Source organism: Sander lucioperca, chromosome 6 (genome assembly GCF_008315115.2).
Source record: "Sander lucioperca isolate FBNREF2018 chromosome 6, SLUC_FBN_1.2, whole genome shotgun sequence".
Taxonomy (NCBI): domain Eukaryota; kingdom Metazoa; phylum Chordata; class Actinopteri; order Perciformes; family Percidae; genus Sander; species Sander lucioperca.
The window spans coordinates 13,471,670-13,493,098 of NC_050178.1; the positions used below are offsets into that span (position 1 = coordinate 13,471,670).

Sequence of the window (21,429 nt, forward strand, 5' to 3'; positions counted from 1 at the left end):
CATAACACAGACCCCCCAAAATAGAAAGATAGATAGATAGATAGATAGATAGATAGATAGATAAAGATTTAAACCCATATTGTCCAATGTAAAAGTAAGCACATCCAACATTTTCAGTTCTTGTATATTTAAAAAAAAGATTTAGCATGTCGGCTATCTATCTATCTATCTATCTATCTATCTATCTATCTGTCTATCTATCTATCTATCTATCTATCTATCTGTCTATCTATCTATCTATCTATCTATCTATCTATGATAAAGAATATACAAGAACTGGAACATGTTTGATGTCCTCACCTTTACATTAGGCAATCTGGGTTTAAATCTCATACTGACAAGCACATCTATTGATGTTACTGATCTTTGCTCTCTCCAGCCTCAATATTTGGATGCTGACAAACGTGTGTAGCCTCATAATGTACAAGTACATTACATTACAAACTACATTTGTATCGATTTCCTATGTGCAAAGCCACATCAGTTGTTGGAACCCAATTTGTTTTGCGTTAATATTTGGTGTTTTTGAAGCAGACTACATCTTTCCGTTATGTGTGACAGTGCAATTTGGAAAATAGGTCAGCCCAGTCTCAGAAGCTTGGCAGGGTGACAAACAGAAAACCGTGTGAATACCTCCTAAACAAATCCTATGAATTCATAAGCCTCAGACAAGATTCCAGTCTGTGATTTTTGGCCCTGGCACTGTGATTTTTACTGGGTATCGCTGAATGCAGGGCTTTTTCAGTAACTGGGATGGGTTTAAAGAGCAGCCTCACAATGGTTGCTTTGTGCTGGGCTCAGCTACTTAGGGAAGGCAGAGAGGCTCTCGAGGGCTGCTGAAAACTCCAAGACAACACGACTCCAGATGCTGTCTTCATTTTGGAAAATTTCTGAGATTTACAAAATGTGAACCAAAAGTCACGTTGCACTGGAAGCTTATACCAAACCAAAAGTATTCTCAGCTGAAGTGAAATTACATTTAGTGGATTGGCAAAAACAAGAAAAAAGTCCAAAGATATGCATTGAAGCGAGTGTCAAATGGGTTTAGGCTGCATGCAGAATGTAAAAATGTAAACAGTGTATATTTCAGAAGGCACTGTTTATTTATACTCATGCTATCACTGCCATCTACAGATCAGTCGTGAAAGTTCAGATTCGGCTGTTCTTAGTCAGCCTTGACTCTCTGCATCTCTGAACATTTCCTTCCCTTAGATACCAGACAATTAAAATGTCACTCTGCTGAGTGCAGCTTTAAGCAGCAGAGCTTCCTCAACACAAGGGCCATGAAAGAAAGCAGGAAAACCACCAAACAACCTTCAGATATCTGATTGTCTTGGTTGTGCGATGTGTCAAGTCCTTGTACTGTCATACTGTCTTTCTTGTATGTCTGTCTGTCATGGGAAATCCCTAATAACATTTAAACTAAAAAAGATATCTGAGAAAATATCGCTAGGGATTGAAAGGCATCTTAATGATTACTATGGAAATGTATGAGTAAATACAAAACTGCTCTATTAACATAAAATATTTAGTGCAATATTCCTTAGTGAAACAACTTGGATTCTTAGGAAAACATGTACAGTAATTACTTTGACTACACAGCCATAAAATACGTTCAAGAATGTCATTAGTTTTTCCTGGGCAACAGGCAGCCACACGTCATTAAGTAAAAACAAGGTCAAAATGCATTGCAGGCAGAAGTGGGAGGGGTGCAAAGAGGCTGAAAGCAGGTAGATAAAACATTTACTCCTAATGACTTACCTTCAGCAGAGCACACCAACAAAACCATGGACATTGGCTGGGCAATTTTTATAATTGGCTTTGCTGCTCTTGTTGCAGCCTTCTTCCTTCTGGTAATTGGACTTGTGTACTCTGAGTTGATGAATTCAGACATTCCTCGAGGAGTTCCAAATAGTGGGAGACTGCACATGGTTCATGGCTTGTTTGTTGGCATAGCAATTGTGGTGAGTATCTACAGCATCTATAAACATGTCCGTGCTTATTATGTTGTGTTCCTTCATGTTCTGTTTGTGATATATTTCACTTTTGTTGATTATTGAATTAAGTTATTATTATAGTGTAAAGGATAATGCCTCTGCTTGTGCATTATAAAGATAAAAATCATATCTACTCTTTTAGGCCTTTGTCAAAGAAGGCTGTCCTTTCTTTGTCCTCCAGTAACTGATAAAGTTTAGATCAGAGAAATTTGAGATAAGAAATCAAGTCTAACAAAGGTGTGAGAAAGGCAAGGTCATGTGTTCCCTTCTTTGAAGTTGTCACAGTAAATATGGTCTCTGAGTGAGAATAACTTTTTACTTTGACATTAGCTATCAAGATCACATTGTTTTCAATTGTAACATTTGTCTCCCACTTGTGGGTACGTCTGTGGTTCCTCTCCTTAAAAGGGCCGGATCCTACATCGCCTGGGTATTTGCCATCAGGTCAGCTTTATCCGATGGTTTGTGGCCTGTTTTCTGACTCGTTTAAATCCAGTTCCTGTGGGCCTGCGAGTGAAGGACCTGAAGTTCTCTGAGGTTCCAGTACGGGTCTATGAACCCACCGGTGTGTGTGAAGGCTTGAGAAGAGGTCTTGTGTATTTCCATGGAGGAGGATGGGTGTTGGGCAACATAGGTACACAAAGTTCACATCAGAAAATTATGACTACTATATTATGACTACTTTGGTTTTTTGTGTAATGCACACACTGCACCAAATTCCTAGCAACTTGGTTGCATGGGAATAAAGTACTGAATCTTGAATCTTGAAATTACATTATGTAGAAAATACAATTTGTGGTGCATTTAAAACTACAATAAGTATCATTCGACTATATAAATGAAATATATTCACATACATAATCGAAAAGGTTAACATATGGATGTAGAATCATCATTTATATATGTAAACACACCTGTGTTAGTCAACTGATGTAAGCCTGTTTTCTGGACTTTCAATTGCATCAGAAACTAATGACTATTTATTTATGTGTTGTCTTGTGTTAGGTCATGTATCAAATTGCCTATCAATGCATTTGGGGATAATAGTATAGTGTATAAAAGCAGGTCTACCCTTTATTGTATATTTGGCTCAAGAACTGAGCCTTGAAATTATTGATGGATTAATTTACTGTGAAAAAGAAAGATGGGTCGAGTGTACACTCTCTTCCACAAACATGTGTGGTTCATGTTTTTTTTCTCCAAATAATATCTTGTATTATTAATGTGTCCAGTTCGTGCTAAAGTCTGGCTACTTTATATGCTGTTGGGAAGTTGGATATTTAACAATTCACAACATTTTTTAAAAACCGCTACATTTTTGGATGTTAAGTATCTGCAAAGAAACAGAAACTAAAAGCCAACCAAGAGTACAAAAAAATACAATATGTTCCTCTGAAAAATAGTGTAGTCAAAGAAAGTTGCAAAATATAGAAATACTTAAATTATCTACAAATTGTACTTAAATATAGTAGGCTATGTTGCTCTCTGGATATGTTTATGTTTATTTAATCAACTTAATTTCTTAAATAATAGTATGCTCTCTGATTACACAAAAGGAGATGTGTGTCGGTAGAGAGGGAAACAAAGGTTGTCATATTCGTCTGCAGTGCTTGGTTGCTTCTTATAAAAGACCCCATCGTCTGCTAACTGTGATGCCCTCTGAATCCTGAACAGATTCTGTTGATGAAGTCTGTCGGCACATCGCCAAGGAGTCGGACACCACTGTGGTTTCTGTTGGGTACTGAACATTTTTAATGCACGTCAATAGCCAAAACTTATTTTGCCTTCCAAGTAGCCAGAATTCATCATATTATCCCTCTGTTGTCCCTCTCACCCCTCTCAGGTACCGATTAGCCCCTGAGCACAGGTACCCTGCCCAGCTGGACGATTGTGAGACCGCGACGTGTCACTTCCTGTCTGTGGCAGAGGCACAGTTTAGCGTGGACTCTCGCAGAGTGGCAGTCGGAGGCGACGGCACTGGGGCTAACCTGGCAGCAGCACTGTGCCAAAGGCTGGCGGGGAGAGAGGTCGGGCATCTGCCGTTCCCCTGTGCTCAGGTCCTCGTCTACCCAGCCCTGCAGATGGCAGATTTCAACCTGCCCTCATACCAGCAAAATCATGCTGTGCCCATATTGTTTCGTGGCCGTATGGTGTTCTACTTCCTGCAGTACCTCAATGGGGACATGTCTGTGTGCCAGGACGTGTTGGAAGGCATCCACGTCCCCACTGAGCTCAAGCCACGCTACGAGGATTGGCTCTCCCCTTCCAACCTTCCTCCTGAGTTCCTCGCGCGGGGTTTCGGCGACCACCCAACCCCAGAATATGATGGGCAGGTGTATCACGCGATCAAAGCTGGTTTGGAACATGAGGTCTCACCTTTACTGGCGGAAGATGCTATCATTGAGAAAACACCTCCTACCTTCATACTCACCTGCGAGTATGACGTCCTGAGGGATGATGGGATTCTTTACAGGAAACGGCTGCTGGACTTGGAAAAGGATGTCACCTGGCGACATGTGGTGGACGGTTTTCATGGCATGATTAACTTTTTCAAACAGGGCTGGCTCACTTTTCCCTCTGCAGCGCAGGTTGTGGATAGTGTCGTTGACTATATGAAGACACTGTGAAGATCATGATCATGCCATGTACCTTATTCTACTCTCCATTTTGTTTAACATTTTAATAAACAAAACGTGCCTCGAGTCACAGAGTTTTCTTCTTCATTAAAGTGTTAACAGAAGACAAAAAAACACCCACACAAATCAATAAACAAAACCTGTTTTGTTGCAAAAATAAAAATGTAGCCCCAGGACACAAAGTAAACAGTTTCTGGCAACATTTTAACAATATAGCATAGGCTGCTGAAAGGTAAATGTCATGCCCTCGTCTTAGGAAATGTATCTCTTTTTAACTCAGATGTAAGACATCTCTGGTTTGCTTCCAATATACTCTGCTTGCCTCACCTTTCAGTGTTTGCTGTATCCATAGCAACAGAGCTCTACTATTTCCCCTCCACTGCCTGTGCAGTTATGGGGCCAGGTGAATGTGCCTACATGCTGTATGTTTGACTAGCTAACCATGTTCTTCTAACAGGACTTCAGATTTCCCTGGTTAGGTACGTTTGACACCAGGTAAAGCATGAACCAAACAGGGACTGTGCAGGATAAATGGGCCCAAACCGGCTGGAGGATAGAGCAGAAGTATGCCAACAAAGTGCTGTTAGGCAACTGGGCGGAAGAAAGACTTCAGGTAGGCATTTTGTCTGCTCATTGCCTATTTCACTTTTATGCCAGTGTCAAAATACAATGTTCGGATTTATGCATATACAACTTCAATTGAATGAGATCACAGACTATCCATGCCTTTTCTTACTGCAGATACAAAACATACTGTCACACCAGTGGCTGACAGTCTGCCAAGGGTTTTTGTAGCACTTCAGTTGGTAGTCAAATCTATAGCAAAGTGATTAGGCAGCCTCAGTTCAGCTACCTCAGCACAGCCTCCTGGTGGGAGAGGCTCGAGCTGGAGACTAATTGCATCGACGTGAGGTTCGGCCACGGGCTGCTAGTTCACGATCTGAGAGGAGAAATGACTTGAGAAACACTGTACAACAGTGCGGATCAATAGTGAAGTGTGAGCTTTGCTGATCGTTGCGCTGGGCTCATGTCGCTTCATTGCCCCCCCACCTCCTCACTCTTCTTTGCAATGTCTGTTTACTCTATTTGACACAGTTCACTCGGGAGTCACAGACAGCCAACAGCACCAACCGTGTAGACTTCCGGCCCCACTGGGACTTCAAGCCAGACGTCTTTGAGAGACGATCTGCCCTGCTGAGAGCTGAGGTCAGCCTTTTAACTGCTCATTCATGGCATTAACACCAATTGAATGCCTGTCACAACCCTGCGAGTCAGGGATTTCTTCTCCAGATTGTGGCCAATTCTGCATATTATTGACAACCAAGATAAAGGCCTGTGATAAAACTCTTTATGAAAGAAAGTTTCTGGTCAGACTCAGCAGTCATGAAAAATGTGTAAAATCATCAGTCCTACAGGCACTTAAAGGCTAGTTAGAGCAATTTGCTGCTGTCACATGGTGAGCCTCTTGAAGATTATTGTAAAAGAATAGGTCATGCCCTCTATATCTTAATCCAGTGAAGGCCAATGCATACAGGCTACGTCGAAACTACTGTGTATTTTCTTCCAGGGGCTTCCATCCAAGCTGCTATTTGCCCACTGTGGCCCGCCATCCTCTAATTACTTGGTCACGCACTATAGAGAGAGAGACCAGTGTAAACATACCAATGCTTTGCCCACTCTGCTGCCCGGGCATCCAGACAGCTTGACATGGCAGCTTGAGAGGTCTGACCGGCCAATTTCTGGTAAGACCAGTTTTATAGTGTCATGCCACCACTGCCTGAAGGTACAGATTATACATGGGAAATTACATATTAAAGCATCCCAGCACCACTGCAGAGCACAAATACTTTGCCGCATTAAATTTTGTATGGACAAAAGACATCAGCAGTTCATGAACAATTAACTCCGGATGGTCCCAGGTGCCTTTTATTTTTCCAAATCAGTCACCAGTATAATTAATGGCTGCAGTAACGTGACAGTTAACTTTCTCTTCTGTGTTCCTTTATAGCCCTTCCAACCATCTCTGGCCCACTGCGGTCCACAAAGCACTGTTTGGAAAAGCAGCAGTCACACCTCCCGTCACTGACTGTGTACAGGTCAGCATACCAGAAGCACTCACTTAGTGCCTTCTGCCAGAGCCGCTTTGCCAGGGCTTCACGCATGCTGTCCAGCCACCTCCATGCAGCCAATCACAACAATAAGGACCTGGATCTGAGGCGGCGCTCGCTACTACAAATCCCAGATCATTGTTTGAGTCAGCTTCCACAATCACAACCGGCTGAGAGACAACACTGTGGCTCTTGAATTGCCTCACATGTGTGGTGGTTGCTCTTTTGTATTAGTCAGCTGCATGTAAAAAATGTAACAAAGCAAACAATTTGGTAAAAGTAAATTAAACATGATTCTCATTTTGTCGCTGTGAGGACGATTGTATGTTTACTGTGTGTTGTGCATGTGTGTGTGTGTGTGTGTGTGTGTGTGTGTGTGTGTGTGTCTGTGTGCAAAAAGGATGGGGCTATGAATTATGTCCGACCTTCCAGAGGATAATTACATGCAAATTTGCCTTCTCTCTGTACACTTGAAACTCAGAATTGGCAGTTAGTATTACCCTAGAGTCACTCTGGAAAATAAATAAATAAATGAAACGAGTGTTGATGCCAGAGCTGACCTGGGTATTGAGGCAAAGCAGAGGCCATGAGTCATCCCAGGCAACATCTGATGGGACGTGTCTTCCACTTCCATTCCATTAGGTGTTTTGTTACAGGGGATCAAAGTGTTTAATTAGGAAGAATCAAAGATGCTCATGTTTGATGTCCTACCATCTGCGTCTTCCTCCCTTTCCCCGCCTGTCTGCTGCCTTCCCGTGCAGCTGAAGCCCTCTGTTTCACCCACTGTTTAGCTAGTTAGCCGCTCCACTGTGCTGCTGATGCCTGCATGTCACATGGCGCCTCTGTGTTGTGGGAAGTCGAGAGCTTAACACGTCTCACCCTAAGCACGGTTGTGTTTGACTTGAGAGCCACATGATGGTGCTATAGCAGCACGTCGCTCTCTTAACCTGTCAGGCTGTCTTTGATGTCCTCAGCATTACAGAGAAAGATGTGATTGTAAATGAGCAAACAATGAGTGAATGAATTTGTTATTTGTATCATTCTTATGCTCATTTTCATTCTAAAAAGTGTTTAGATTGTTGCCGTGTTATTCTATCATTGGTTATAGGCCACACAAATACTGGAATAGACATTTGGCTTAATACCCTTATTCATTAATTGTGGATTAATATGCAATGCATGACATTTATATATTTATTTAATAAAACAACATATAACAAAACAAAGAGATTTAGTTGGTACAATGAATAAAGATAAATAAAGACTCAGTCTCCTTCTGGCAAACCTAAGGAGAGTGACTAAAATTACAAAAATAACAGCAAGTCTGAGGGTTGAAGTTTCAAAAGTGGTGACAAAGGCTTTTAGAAGCCCACCTATCTATATTGTATGACAAACCCATTTACATCCTGTCATGTCAAGAGCAACTGTATATAATTGCATTGTATCCAGGCCACTGTGTAAGTTATATGTGTGCCCTACACAGTGGAGCACAGTGATAAATTATCACTATATTGCTCAATCTTTGAAATGTGTTAGAGTTGAATGAGCTCATTTACTCTGAGACTTATTCATGAATTATCTTAAGAGGTTAAGCATCTGGAATGATATAAAACTAACTTAATGGCAGAAAGGAGTGGCAAATCAAAGACGCAAACAATTTACATGGCAGCACATCCTGCGTAAATCTAAGCAAACATTGGTTTGACTACCATTAAGAGTCTAATATTTTACATCTACTGCCAGAGACTGAGACATAAGAAACACACGCTTCTTTGTGCAATACCCAATCCAAGAAAATAAAGTAGTTTAAGAAACAGAAACTTTGTGGCTTTGTGGAAAGGTGATCTTACTAACACCTAAAAAAATGACAACACAGTAATTACAATTTTGCAATAACATTTGAAGTTGGGTTGAGCATAAACCTGGACAAAGCAAAACCCATTCAGTCAACTAGGAACTTGTTGTAAAGCATTCTCCTGTATGAATACTTCATCACCACCTAATCTTATCATTAATGGAAAACTGAATCATCCTTACACACTGGTCTGCCGAGGCTTCTTATCAGGGAGGGAAAGGACAAAGGGGAAAAGAATGCCCTTCGCTGCAGAGAGGACACTCAAATTCTCATCTATGAAACCTGGAGAGATCCCATCAGCCTCGAACTTCATGGTGAACTGGCGGTTGACGCAATAGATTGTGTTGTCCGTCGTGACACACTGGAAGGCAGGGCAGCGCTGAAGCCTTTTGGAGCTGCACTCGTACCACATTCGAGCCACTGTATGGTAGCGGTACACACTGACACCCAGCATCGGGTTCACATCAAACCGATATAAAAATCTCCCCACAGCTACCATATCTGCAGTTCTGTCTTTGCTGCCTACTAACAGACTTGGCCTCCAGGTGTTGGTTTTGGGGCTGTAGCGCAGTAGCATATATCTAAGAGTTCCCCCAGAAACAAAAAGCTCTCCGCTGCACACTGTGACGTGATGTGCCACAGCAAATGTTTCATTAGGCAGTGGAGCCACAAAAGTCCATCTGTCCAATCGCGGGTCATAGCGCTCCACTGAGGAGAGGCACTCCCCTCCAATGGCGTAGATGTAGCCCTCCAGAGCTGCCAGTTTGCAGCGAGGCCTGGCTTCATTCATAGGACTGATCTCCTTCCAAATTGATGTCAAAGGATTGTAGCAAAACACTCGCTTTGAGGGTGTCATTTCTCTGTCTGTGCCCTGGCAGCCCAGTGCCACAAATAAGTAGTTATCCATTGTGCACATGGCACAGGCTTTAGAGACGACCTCCTGTGGGATCAGGCAGAGTGTGTGCCAGACGTCTTTGTGGTCATCATAACAGTACACTGCACTGGATGTCCTCCTCTGCTCTGTCTCTGCTGTCTGCCCTCCTGTGTTCCTCGTCCAGTCTTGAGGGTCCATATCTGCCACCATAACAAACCGTCTCCCTTTCATTCTCTGCTTCTGGATCTGCTCGCGCTCACCAGCCATTAGCCGCCCATAAAGGTTGGGGTCCCTGAGCACCTGGAGGTAGTTGTCTGACATGACACCCAGGGCTGCTTGCTGCATAGTGGTCTGGCCATGTTTCTTGGCCAGACAGAGTGTCTCCAAACAGTTACCCAGATCAAGTTTACTCTTTAAGCTTTCCAAATCTGTGCCGTCGAGAGTTTTTGCTGGAAGGTGTAAAAATGCTGCTAACGTCTCTAGATCTGCCCCCTCCTTCACATTGAGGCCTTTGCTGTCTGTAGAGTGACGGATCATAGGGTGAACAGAGATGGACTCATTGCTGGTTTTGGCCAGAGAGTGAGTCATTGGAGTTGAGGCTCTTGTGGTTAGAAATGGGATGGGAAGCTCCGACTGCTCTGCTGCAGACAGATAGCTCTCCTTGCGTAGGAGTACAGGCCTTGCAGGGTGCCTCAGTTTGAGGCTTCCAAGTGAGGAGGGATCCTCAACAGTGATTTGTGGAAAAACCAGATCACGCATGATGATGGGGCTCAGAGAGGACGGAGATTCTGTGAGGTTGCTGCCACGACTTCCAAGCTCCACTGGCTGATACTCAGAGTTCCTCTCATACTGATCCAGCACAGCGTTTGAATCTGTAATAGAATGAGAGGAAGACTCAACATAGTAATCATATATCTTTCCGCGCACAATCTGCTCTCCTGTTCCCTCGAGCACCACGTTGGCATCCTCCACTTTGATCTCTGCCTTGGAGAGGAAGCTAGAGTAGGCCCCCTGGTGCTCCAAGTCCTGCCTTAACTCCCTGCCCACACCCACGCTGCCCTCCAGCTTCTGCAAAAAGCAAGGCGATCGGCGCCCCGTTGTACTGGCCATCCCACTCTCAGTTCGATGAGGAAGGTTCAAAGCAGATCCAAATGAAATATTACTGGTGGCAACCTCTGCCTGCTTCTGAAGAGTGAGTATCTGTCCCTTTATGCTGATATCTTGGTCACTATACGATACGCTAAATGCATCCTCACTTTTTTCAGCTCGGCATGGACATTCAGCCGGTGTTTCCTCGGTGCTGTCCGATGTCAGGTCATCAGTAGCTGAGTCTGGGTGCGAGGGTCCGGGTCGCTTGCCCCCATCATCGCTGTCATGTTTTGGTGGGCTTTGACATCGTAGTGTCATCTTGCAGTTTTGGCAGGTTGCAATTTCTGGCTCTTTGTTGTCTTTGACACAGAGCTGGATTTTCTTTGCATCCCTGGAGCTGTAGAACCTGTAGGCCCATGAAACCAGCAGCACGGCAGCCACAGAGAGACTCAGTTTCAACACCAGCTGCATGTCGAACTGGACTCCTAAAAGATTTGCAGAGGGCATAGCTGTGGCGGTGATGGTGGGGACGATTGGTTGACTGATCCTATTGAATGTTATTGTCAATGCGTCTCAGTTGACGGTAGCATGCTGTCTGGTTTTCATTGTAAAAGAGCTGCTGTGATCTGATGACTGCGCCTCTTTGCCCAAAGGATCACGTGTAAAATGATACGTCTAAAGGTACTATTTGCATCACTGGCTCTGTAGAGGCGGGGCACTAGTCATGCTGGTCACCTGTGGCAAGTCAGATTCAATAACCATACACAGACTATGTAAATCCCTCATAGATCAATATTTGGTTATGCAATTTGCTGACTCACCCAAGCTTTAACCATAACTATCCAAAAGTCATCTGAATACATTCTAATCCTCTTTGTTTATGCTATGTTGTTGTGGCATATTTTGATCTTTGTTAAAACAGGAGTGGTTCAGGTCATTCTTTATTATGCCAATTTGTGAAAATGTCTGTAAAAATATCATGATAGATCACGCTCCTTAACTTGCTCAAACAAACGTCTGGAGCTGCGGAAGGGAAACATGGTTTGAATAAGGGGTGGGGACTTATGATAGGTGACATTTATCAAGTACTTAATAACCAGGATACATCTGTTTGCACAGCCATGCCACAGATCAAAGGCCCTTTTCTGTGCCAGCGCAGATGCTAAAATGACTCCCTCTAAAGATAAGCTGAAGATTGCTGTCGGAAAACAAAATGGCAGTCACTTGGTATTATAAACCCAGCACTGTAAATAATACAAATAACAGATGGAAAGAGTGTCCACAGAGAAACCTGACAGTGTCATTCATTTCCATACACTATACTGAACATACATCTCTGTCATGTCTCTCAGTCGGTGCTGTCAGACTATCATTTGTGTTGCCGATATAACATAGTTAAGGGAGTCTGCGGTCAGCAACAGTACAGTGTTGTTGTTTTTTAGCAGCACTCTGTGGAGCATTTTGAAGGTGCATCACGTGGAGAGGCACAGAGAGGGTGTGTCAGGTGTCCAAGCTGACACGGGCGCTGTTTGGTCATCCGATAGCCAAGCCTGCAGATGACATAAAGGAAACCTGATTCATGGTTGACTACTGAATAATTCACATATGGGCCAAAGAGGCTTGTTCTTATCCTCACCATTGCTCCCAGCTCTGAACTATCAGAACACCGCTGAGAAAAAAAACAACAGGACAGTCAGCCATGTGCATTGTAGTGTGGCACTTTCCCTTCTTCTTGCTTGTGCCATCCATGATAGGTGTGCAACATGCGACTGAAGAAGAACAGACATTTTTTCAGCAGGTTTCCTGTTTTCGTGTATAGCTATGAAGGGGTGTAGTCAAGAATAAAGCTTAGAATTTAATTTTGTGACACATTTTTCAGTCATACATTTTTAAGGAAATAAAATAATTTTAAGAAGCTGAGGTGGCTCAAACTTTATCCCATATAAACCTACTCCTAAATGAATAAATAAACCTAAACAGCATTGACGTATAATGGGCAAACGGAACAATTTCTTTACATGTGAATAAAAGGTGCACACAAAAGCTTGCTTTTCTTTTCACATTGATGTCCCTATAATTAAGGACAATTATGACTGAAGGGAACAATTACAGTAAATGCTTCATATACATGGCTAAAATAGGAAGTCTTTCTTTCTGGGTAACAGGATATGTAAGTATTTAAAAGGGTCACATTTATCGTCTGTTGGATCTTTTTGGTCCAGGACAGCTTTGAACAAATTTTGATATATTTAAGTTACATGAAGTGTTCATACGTACTAATAACTTGCGGACATTTGTAATACACACATACGCACATACACACAGTGTGTCATGATGTACTTTTCTATTGGTGGGACAGGTAAGACAATTTGCACATTCTCTAACAGAAGTTAAGAAGAAATAGTAATGGAGCTATTTTTCTCTCTTGAATGCCAAGTGAATGAAAAAAGTAAAAAAAAAAAGTGCATGTTAAATAAAAAATGTAAATGATAGCTGAGTTATAATGCTATACAGTGGGTGGACAAGGATGTGTAAACTTTGCTTCCCTCACTGGAATTATTCAAAGCACATAGGACTGTTAGTACTGTTTGTGCTATGCAGCTCTCATCTCCAAATGCAGGAATATGGATTGTACTTTGGCAAGGTGAGCCAATATCCCAGACGGGTAGGTCTTTCTATTCGACTAAGCTTTAAAAATCTCCCCTCTTACCTCTCACCTGGTTCAAACCCTTAATCCCTTACTACATGTTCTGTCCTTAGAATAGCTTAAATTGCAATTCTTGTGAAGTCCAAAAAATGCAGGATTAGTCTGCATTAAGCCACCCTTCACTGTGTGTGAGAGAGTACAAACTGGAAAGGGTTAACAACAATGTCAGAATCTCCTTTAAAAGTCATGTTGGGCCCTCTGTTGTGTTTTGACTAGAATTATTTTACAAGAAGGTGCCCATGCCTTTGAGAGGGGAATACGCTTCAGTAACCAATTATGAACTGTGCTGTATCTAATGTACTTTGTTTTGTGGACTTGATTTGCAAATAAATGAATAAAAAAAGGTTAAAAATAAATTAAAATACATGTCATGTTGGGGTTGGTACAATCAGAAATATCTGAAACAAAGCAGTTTTTGGAGCTTGGCTGTAATTGAGCAGGCATAAAAGTCTCTAAGAGTCTCTGTCTCCAGGCAGATTGTCCTTCAAATTTCCCTCATATGTTACCTGTCCATCTACTACCAACACATTGTTACAAGTAAAGTCAAGGCTTGGAAGTTTGATCATCTCTCCATTTTAATACAGGTGAAATGAAACAAATGCAACAACCCTGTTTACACACGCTGCCTCAAGTGAGCACCTCCCTGGAATGGCGGCTAAAATGATCCTACTAGTACTGTAGATGTCTGGGTAAGAGTTACATATTGTACACAATGCAGGTCACTTAAGATAGTATGTCACAAGTGAATAACTGGATTACAGGCCAGTGACAATGAGTTGCAGTGCCGTCAATTGCAACACACCAAAAAGGAGAAATAATCTTGAAACGTCACATGCACCACAACCCCAAAACAGCAGACATATGTTAGATTTTTTTTTTTTTTTTTTTTTTACTCTGTCCTTGGAGACCTGCCATAGAGATATAAAAAGCCCAAATGAGAAACAAAAAGGCTGTTAATCTTTCTGTCCTTTCAGCCAAGAATTATCACTGAGAACAGTGTTGAATGAAGTACAAACAAAGGTGGGGAAGCGTAAGCTCCAACTATATCAGCCAACCATCCCTCACCATAACCATATAACCTCTTTAATTATTTTCAATATTTACACTGATGTACACAAAATACACTCAAAAAGGAGATTTTTTTTTCTTCTAGTTTCTCAATGCATTTAAATCCTCTTATACATTCTGCGCCATCAGAAAAAAAGCAATACTTGTATATCAATAAAAAAAGAATGTTCTCTTGAAGCATCTGTGTTTGTTCCTCCGTGGTTTATCAGCGTGTTCCTAATCAGGTGCATCCCAGGACATGTAACAGATTGGAGTGGTTCATATGGTGGCACATCCTAAGCCAGTTCCACTTTTCAACTTTCAGTCAACACCAATGACATTTTGACTTAACGAAATAAAATCCAAATGCTTCTTTTCTTTTTCCATTTCAAATCAACTGATTTTATTGATCAACAGGCAGACGTGGGACAAGAAACACAAAAGGTGTAACTGGGCAGGGCTATATAGGAGGTGATCATTGTCATGTTCATCACGTTGTTCTTTTGATATCATTATCTTGGTTAATATTTTATTACAAAACACAGTGGAGCGCCATCCTGTGATGGCACTGTTTCCTGATCGACTGACGCATGGAGGGCCTGTTGATGACTGGAAAAGGCTTGCAGGGTTTGTGGAAAATGTGTGTGTGTGTGTGTGTGTAGGTGTGTATGTGTTTCTGTGTGCATGTGTGGAAGTTTGTCTAAGAAGGGAAAGTATGTGTGTGTGTGTGTGTGTGTGTGTGTGTGTGTGTGTGTGTCTTGCATGAGAGGTTTCACGTCAGTTCCACCGTCACTGTGAGGACAAGTGCCATCCACGTTAGTCCGAGCACATCCATGCGGGAGCCTCCATCTACAAACACCAAAGAAACAGTCAATAAAACACTCAGTCTTCTACTTATCAATCAGAAAAGTCATATTTCTTAAACAGTGTTTTAATACATTAAAGCTATAGTGCGTAGTTTCTGTTGCCCCCATGAGGAATTCTAAGCCTTCGGTGATCACACACCACCCCCACCCCTCCTCCACGCAGATGCTAGTAGCGTTACCCCGTCAAACCAACGAGGACATGGAGGATTTTAAAAAAAAATTATGGACTCTTCAGAAGAGGTTATTATGTTGTAATTTTTATGTCCTCTTCGTTTCCAAAGCTGAAAGTGAAAGTCGCCGGACTACACCATTTTGTAAACATAACCAAACTGAGAGATACAGAGAGAGTTGTGTGGAGCTGATGTATCAACTCATTTGGCAATGGCTTAAATGTAACCGACATTCATTAATATAAAATAGTTGCGCACTATAGCTTTAATTCTCAATTTGTATGACTCCTAAAGCCTGTTAAATGCAATGAGTGTTATTGAAATAACCTGGCATTTTTAATTTTTTTTTTTTTTTTTTTTACATATTTGCTTACTCCTGAATAAGCTGTATGGTATTTCAGTAAAACTAGTGCTTAAATTGGGCAGATAAGACATATTTGATACATATTAATACATTTGAAAGTTATTTTTAAAACCACTGAAGTACTCTGTGCTATTTTATACTTACAAAACACAAACAAATCAACAACAATCAAATAACAAAGTGTATGACATAAAAAAAAAAATCTACAGCAGCTTTCAATTGATCTCAACTTGTCACCATCACTTGAAGTCACATTTGTTTCTTAGACTAGAGTTGTGGTGACATGATGACAGTGAAACTCTGAGAGGACAATTATACCAACCTGTCTTTGTATACAGTACATTCATTATTGGAAAATCTTCTCCCTGTGGTTCTTTGAAGTACACACTAATGATATACGGTCAAGTCAATTTTATTTATGTAGCCCAATATCACACACAGCCTCAAGGGACTTTCAAACTGTACAGCATACAACACCCTCTATGCTCCGACCCTCCATTCAGATAAGGAAAAAGGAGGAAAGAGTATTGGGCTACCACCCCAAAATAATCCCACATGGCCTTTGTTGCAATTTAGACTAACACAAAGATACTTTTTCTTTCTCCATATTTGAAGAATCCTCAGATAAAAAATGAGCTATTAGAAAGTGGAATCACTATTTTTTTCTCTTCTTTTTACGCTTTGGACTTGTAGTTCTAAGGCTCACAGCAGGGATACTAGATTATAGAGGATAGATCAGCAGCTCCATCAGCAGCTTTTTGCTGTTATCGTTTTCTGTAGCTCCCTCATGGGCACGCTACAGAGAGGACAGTGGAACTGGAGCTGCTGTGGGAGGAAAGTTGTGTCTAACTGTGGGTGTGGCTTTGCTGACATTTACCAACAGTTTGTTCAGATTGTGCCAACATTGTGGCAACACCAACAATCCCAATCACAATGTGAGCCAGACCACATCGGGTTGTGGCTAGACTCAACTCAGACAATATTTCATCATCCAGACTCACGAGACACGAGCTTTAAACCGCCCCCTGACTTTTGATGTCAGACATTTTGTATTCTGCAGCAAGTTACGCTATGGATAAATAAGAGTATAAAAGTGGGGCGCATGGGCAATTACGGAAGGCTTGTGTCATGTGGATGCAACAACTGTGGTGTTGTCATTACTTAGAATTACTCATGAGGGTGAAAGAAACTACGCACTATAGCTTTAATTATTATTTATTTATTCATTTATTTAGTTATGGCCCTGTAATCCCTCCATACATCAGGTCTCTTGAGTCTGGAGGATAAAATATTGTCTGCTGGGAAATGTTGATTGCATTAGGAGTTGGATCATAAACAACTGAATCATATGTTTGTCAGGATTGTTTAAATTGAACTATCACGGTGATGACTCCCTAATAAGTAAATCCCAACACAATGTTATAATATGACATTTCATACACGGCATATTCCACTCAAATCATACAACATGAGACAATAACAACTGGATCTTCTCAATAAGTACTTCATCTCATTCTCTAATGGGCTCATCCAACCATAAGATCATCATCTGAGGTCCCCTTCCAATCCACAATCATAGATGCAAGTCGCCCAGCCATCTGTTTGCCTTCAGTTTTTGGCTCAGAACTCAGTGCATTTTCTGCCAACCTGAATCTGAACTGGGACTGATTTCAGAGGCAACGTGCTCTTTTTAATAAAGGATTACTCTACCTTGTGCTGGACCACAAATGCCAGCTGAAAAACACAATACTTTCTTTTTGCATATGACTACATAAATTAGAGTCAAGTTTGCTGCTTTTACGAACCTACTTGATATTTCTGACTGCGGCTACAACACATCTGTTTACACTCCTACCAGTCTGGTTCCTGCCTCTGATCTGACCTCTCTTCTAAAAGAGGATCTGAATTAGAATTTTGCACGGCGCTATGGAAAATGACAGATGTAGCATGCCTGCCAAAAAAATTAAAATGCAGATTACTTGGCTTTTATGTTATTGTTATTTTTGAGTCAATGAATGCAAGTTCATCAGCTGAGGCTTTGTTGGGTGTAATGAATTGCTCTTTATGATTGCAGAACTGCCTCTCAGCCGATATGATGCATTGGCTTGAATGACGTGACAACCCCAAACTGTTGATACTTCCACCAGCCCAGGCTGACAGGTACAGTTCTAGGCGGCAGAAAACATGGCAGATTTTTGTCCTCAATTTCACACGTCTTGAATTCAATTCATTGCCATACAGTGCGGCTTGACAAGTTGTCGGGGCTTGTGGGATTCTGACAAAGATGAATGAATATAGCCCCTCGTGGGAAGCATAGTTTTCTCGTCTGCTGATTGACTGACAGCGGTGGTCCTTCTCACTTGCGCCGGGCGAGGAGTTGGGTATTCAGCCATTAAGCGATCAGACTCTTGTGTGGTGAACTCTTGGGGCCATGTTGTACACCAATTTGACTTGCATGCAAGGCATGTCTGCGCGTCCATGCTGACCTGATTCTGTCCTTGCTGTGACACACCTGCTCCGGCGCTTACCACAGCATTTGCATATACAGATTTGCATCCCTACGATACGAGTGGCAGAGACGGGGGTAAGATGGAGAAAAGAGAGAGAGAGAGAGAGAGAGGAGGAAAACAAAGAGCAAAAGGAAGAGAGACGGGGAGACTGAGTAGGGGAGAAGATGAGAGACACATGTCGTCATCTCGTCTGACTATAGCGGTTCGGTTTAAAGACAGCCCCCCTTGCCATCTGCTTTGGGAAGCTGTTCACACTCTACGCTAGGACAAACATGGGCGTCACACACATACACAAGGGACTATACACTATGAAATTATCGTTTTTCAGTTAATCAATGACAGCTCAAAAACTATTACAGTACAGGTGTTTTATTGATTCTTGCTTCATGGCATAGAAGTTACAATCTACATTTAGTTCACATCCCTGATGTGTTTTACAGAATAACAGTCAGGATTATTTCACTAATCACTAATAAATGCATACATATTTATATATATATATACACATACATACATATATATATATACATATATATATATGTATGTATATATATATATATACATATGTATATATATATATATATATATATATACCTATGTGGACTGACTATTTTATCCCATTTATCAAGTCTTGTTTATACAAACTAATCTATATGAGCTGTTAAAGAGTTTATTCGTGTATATTAACTATTATTATTACACATATTATATACACTCTGATTACAGTCTTGGTGACTCCAATATTTGGCCCTTTAGCCAGAATTGGATCTTTTTTTACACTACAGAATAAACTGCACTGACCATAAGGCCTGTGTGCCTGCATCAAAATCTGAGATTGTGAGCTATGCTGAAGAGGAAAAGTAGGAAATACAGTATAAGTATGATTGAAGGGAGAGAGATAAATTAAGTGAGGGAAAGAGAGGAATTAAGGGTGGTGAAAAAGGGGAAAAAGCAAGCAGGAATGGATGAAACGGGAAGAGACGTTGGCACTGGGAGACAGAAAGTGAGTATGAAAAGTCAGAGAGGAGGAGAGGAGAGACAAGCAGAGAGATGTAGAAGTAGAAAGAGGGAGGGAGTGGCAGAAAAAAAGGGAGAGATGGAAAGGTTGTTGTCACAGCCCTGCGGCTTCTCCTGACAATCCCTCATCTTTACATATGATAAACTCAGGAGCCGCAAATGAGCCACTACCGCACATATGAAACACCAATAATCGTTGGAAGAGGCTTGCTGCTTGCTGCTACTGAACATCGCCGAAGATTAATCCTGACTGAATCACTCTCAAGCAGCCTATCTGAGAAAATGCATTCAGGACAGAATGAGAAACATCCACCTGTCAATACTTTGAATGTTGAAACCACAGTCTCCCAAAGAATTTGCTTCTCCGATCAGTGCCCCTTTTCTGCACACATTTTCTGAGTAAAAAAAAGTGTGTCACATTTTGTTCTCATATTACATACAGCGTCTCTGGAAATATGACGATCAAGCGATACAGCAGGGATCATGAGATGTATAATGAAACACACACTGAAAGCTCTCAATTTCTGTGGCTGAAATACTTACTGTTCTGATTCTGTGTGTTTTTCATCATGCTTGGATTTTCTGTTGGAAAGAAAGAAGAAAAGATCAAAAAATGTAGCCGAGAGACCGAGTTACTCAGTGAATGAAGGGGGGGAATCAATCAGAGGATAAAGAGCATGAGAGGGAGAAAGACAGAGAGAGAAAAAGAAAACGAAAATAGTCATCTCTGACAGAGGTTGTGGCTTTCTAATGAAGCTGAACTCCAAATTTCCTGAAACACATTTTAAATGGCACATCCCCAGTGAGGAACACAGGGCCTGCTAATGGAAGTGGGAACACAGAGTGCTGCACCAGAACAACCAGGACACTTTTAGCAGCAGTGAGACCAGGCAACTACAGCTGTGGCTAGACAGTCTGGGAAAGAGGTTTGAAGAAATTGACTCCACCTTTAATAAGCAGCTCCAATGTCTACCCTGCCCAGCACACTCTGACAGTATATTTTCAAAGTTCTCGGAGGGATAAAGTAATTGCAAAGGAAAAAGCAGGAGGGCTTGCAGAGTATTAGCAACACACCTAAATTCCACTTTGTGAGCTATTTTCTGACCTCACATGTGAGCAGGTGGAAGCTACATATAATACAGCACACTAGTGTGAAACTCTTCCAGTCTCACTGCAACCACATTAACATAGCAGCTCCTCTGAGAAGCACAGGGAAATTAGTGTGTGCACTCTGCATATGCATGCTGGTGTTTGCTTGCCTCTGCAAATTTGCATAAGCACACATATCTGTGTGTTTCTGCACGTGTGTGCAATTTGGTTGCCAGCCCGTGTGTGTGTGTGTGTGTGTGTGTGTGTGTGTGTGTCACTGCCCGGCTCCCCAGTGCTGACTCACTTCACAGTAATCTCAGAGGGTATTATCACTGAGGGTGGCTAAAGATGTACATCATCAAGACGTGAGTGCTGCCTTTCGTCAGTGGAGAGTCTCTATACCACGCTGTCATTATTCTCTATTATTCCTGATGATTTATATTGAACACTTTGCCAAACGAGCAGAGCCCCCAAATACTTCTATCTCTTGGCCCCCGGCAGAGAGAGAAGTGTCTCATATCAAGGCCACGGGGGGCGGTGCCAAGGTCACTTAATCACCATTTACTTCCCCTAAGCGTGAGTGGAAGCAATCTACAAGGAGCAGACAGACAGATGGGCCATACTAGGCACGTAGCCGATGACACCTGAGGGTGCATCAGGGTGTTAAACAGACATTAGTGCTCTTCCTAGCAAAACGCCTCCCAAGGTAACGCCTCCCTAAAGTGGCACTTTCCCCTTAAAGTGGGTTCTTATTAGGCCCGCCCAGTAATTTGTACATTTGTGACGTACTTTAAACCCTGTTCACAGGAGTGTTTCGGGCGGAGGATTAAAAAAAAAAAAACATAATGGATACAACGTTCTTTGTTTCAGGCTCGATGAAGTACGAAAATGGTGTCGACCTGATTTACGTTAATAGGGCACTTCAGGGCTGAAGTGAATGCTTGTGCGTGCAACACACATTTCTACATTTAATAAAACTATTTCTCCTGTTTCTCTTATGTGTCTTGTCTTCAGTATAGTACAAGTGTCAAAAGTACTTTTCAGCCATGGAATGTGTAACATTGCTGCCGTTATCTATATATAGACAGGGCTTCTGGGCT

General features: G+C 41.9%; 4 protein-coding genes across 5 annotated transcripts in view; 2 read left to right on the forward strand and 2 right to left on the reverse strand.

Moving 5' to 3' along the window:
- Positions 1–1,561: 1,561 nt before the first annotated feature.
- aadacl4 (arylacetamide deacetylase-like 4) lies at positions 1,562–4,688 on the forward strand. Its single transcript, XM_031301877.2, has 4 exons — positions 1,562–1,964; positions 2,406–2,631; positions 3,672–3,735; positions 3,841–4,688. Exons 1-4 carry the CDS (start codon positions 1,788–1,790, stop codon positions 4,622–4,624), a joined length of 1,251 nt encoding a protein of 416 aa, XP_031157737.1. The 5' UTR covers positions 1,562–1,787; the 3' UTR covers positions 4,625–4,688.
- A 363-nt stretch (positions 4,689–5,051) lies between these two features.
- Positions 5,052–6,944, forward strand: c6h1orf158 (chromosome 6 C1orf158 homolog). Its single transcript, XM_031302123.2, has 4 exons — positions 5,052–5,246; positions 5,729–5,839; positions 6,201–6,375; positions 6,642–6,944. The coding sequence occupies exons 1-4, from the start codon at positions 5,136–5,138 to the stop codon at positions 6,935–6,937; spliced, it is 693 nt and encodes a 230-aa protein (XP_031157983.1). The 5' UTR covers positions 5,052–5,135; the 3' UTR covers positions 6,938–6,944.
- A 977-nt stretch (positions 6,945–7,921) lies between these two features.
- On the reverse strand, positions 7,922–12,358 carry klhdc7a (kelch domain containing 7A). Its single transcript, XM_031302020.1, has one exon. The coding sequence runs from the start codon at positions 11,064–11,066 to the stop codon at positions 8,775–8,777; it is 2,292 nt and encodes a 763-aa protein (XP_031157880.1). The 5' UTR covers positions 11,067–12,358; the 3' UTR covers positions 7,922–8,774.
- A 1,462-nt stretch (positions 12,359–13,820) lies between these two features.
- The window catches only part of igsf21a (immunoglobin superfamily, member 21a), a 220,206-nt gene continuing 212,597 nt past the window's right edge, over positions 13,821–21,429 (reverse strand). For both annotated transcript variants that reach the window (XM_031302022.2, XM_031302021.2), the window contains exons 9-11: positions 19,784–19,822; positions 15,061–15,162; positions 13,821–15,028 (exon numbers count right to left, since the gene is read on the reverse strand). In XM_031302022.2, the coding sequence (XP_031157882.1) occupies positions 15,086–15,162; positions 19,784–19,822 (116 nt within the window). In that variant the 3' untranslated portion in view covers positions 13,821–15,028; positions 15,061–15,085. The remainder of the gene's footprint in view (positions 15,029–15,060; positions 15,163–19,783; positions 19,823–21,429) is intronic.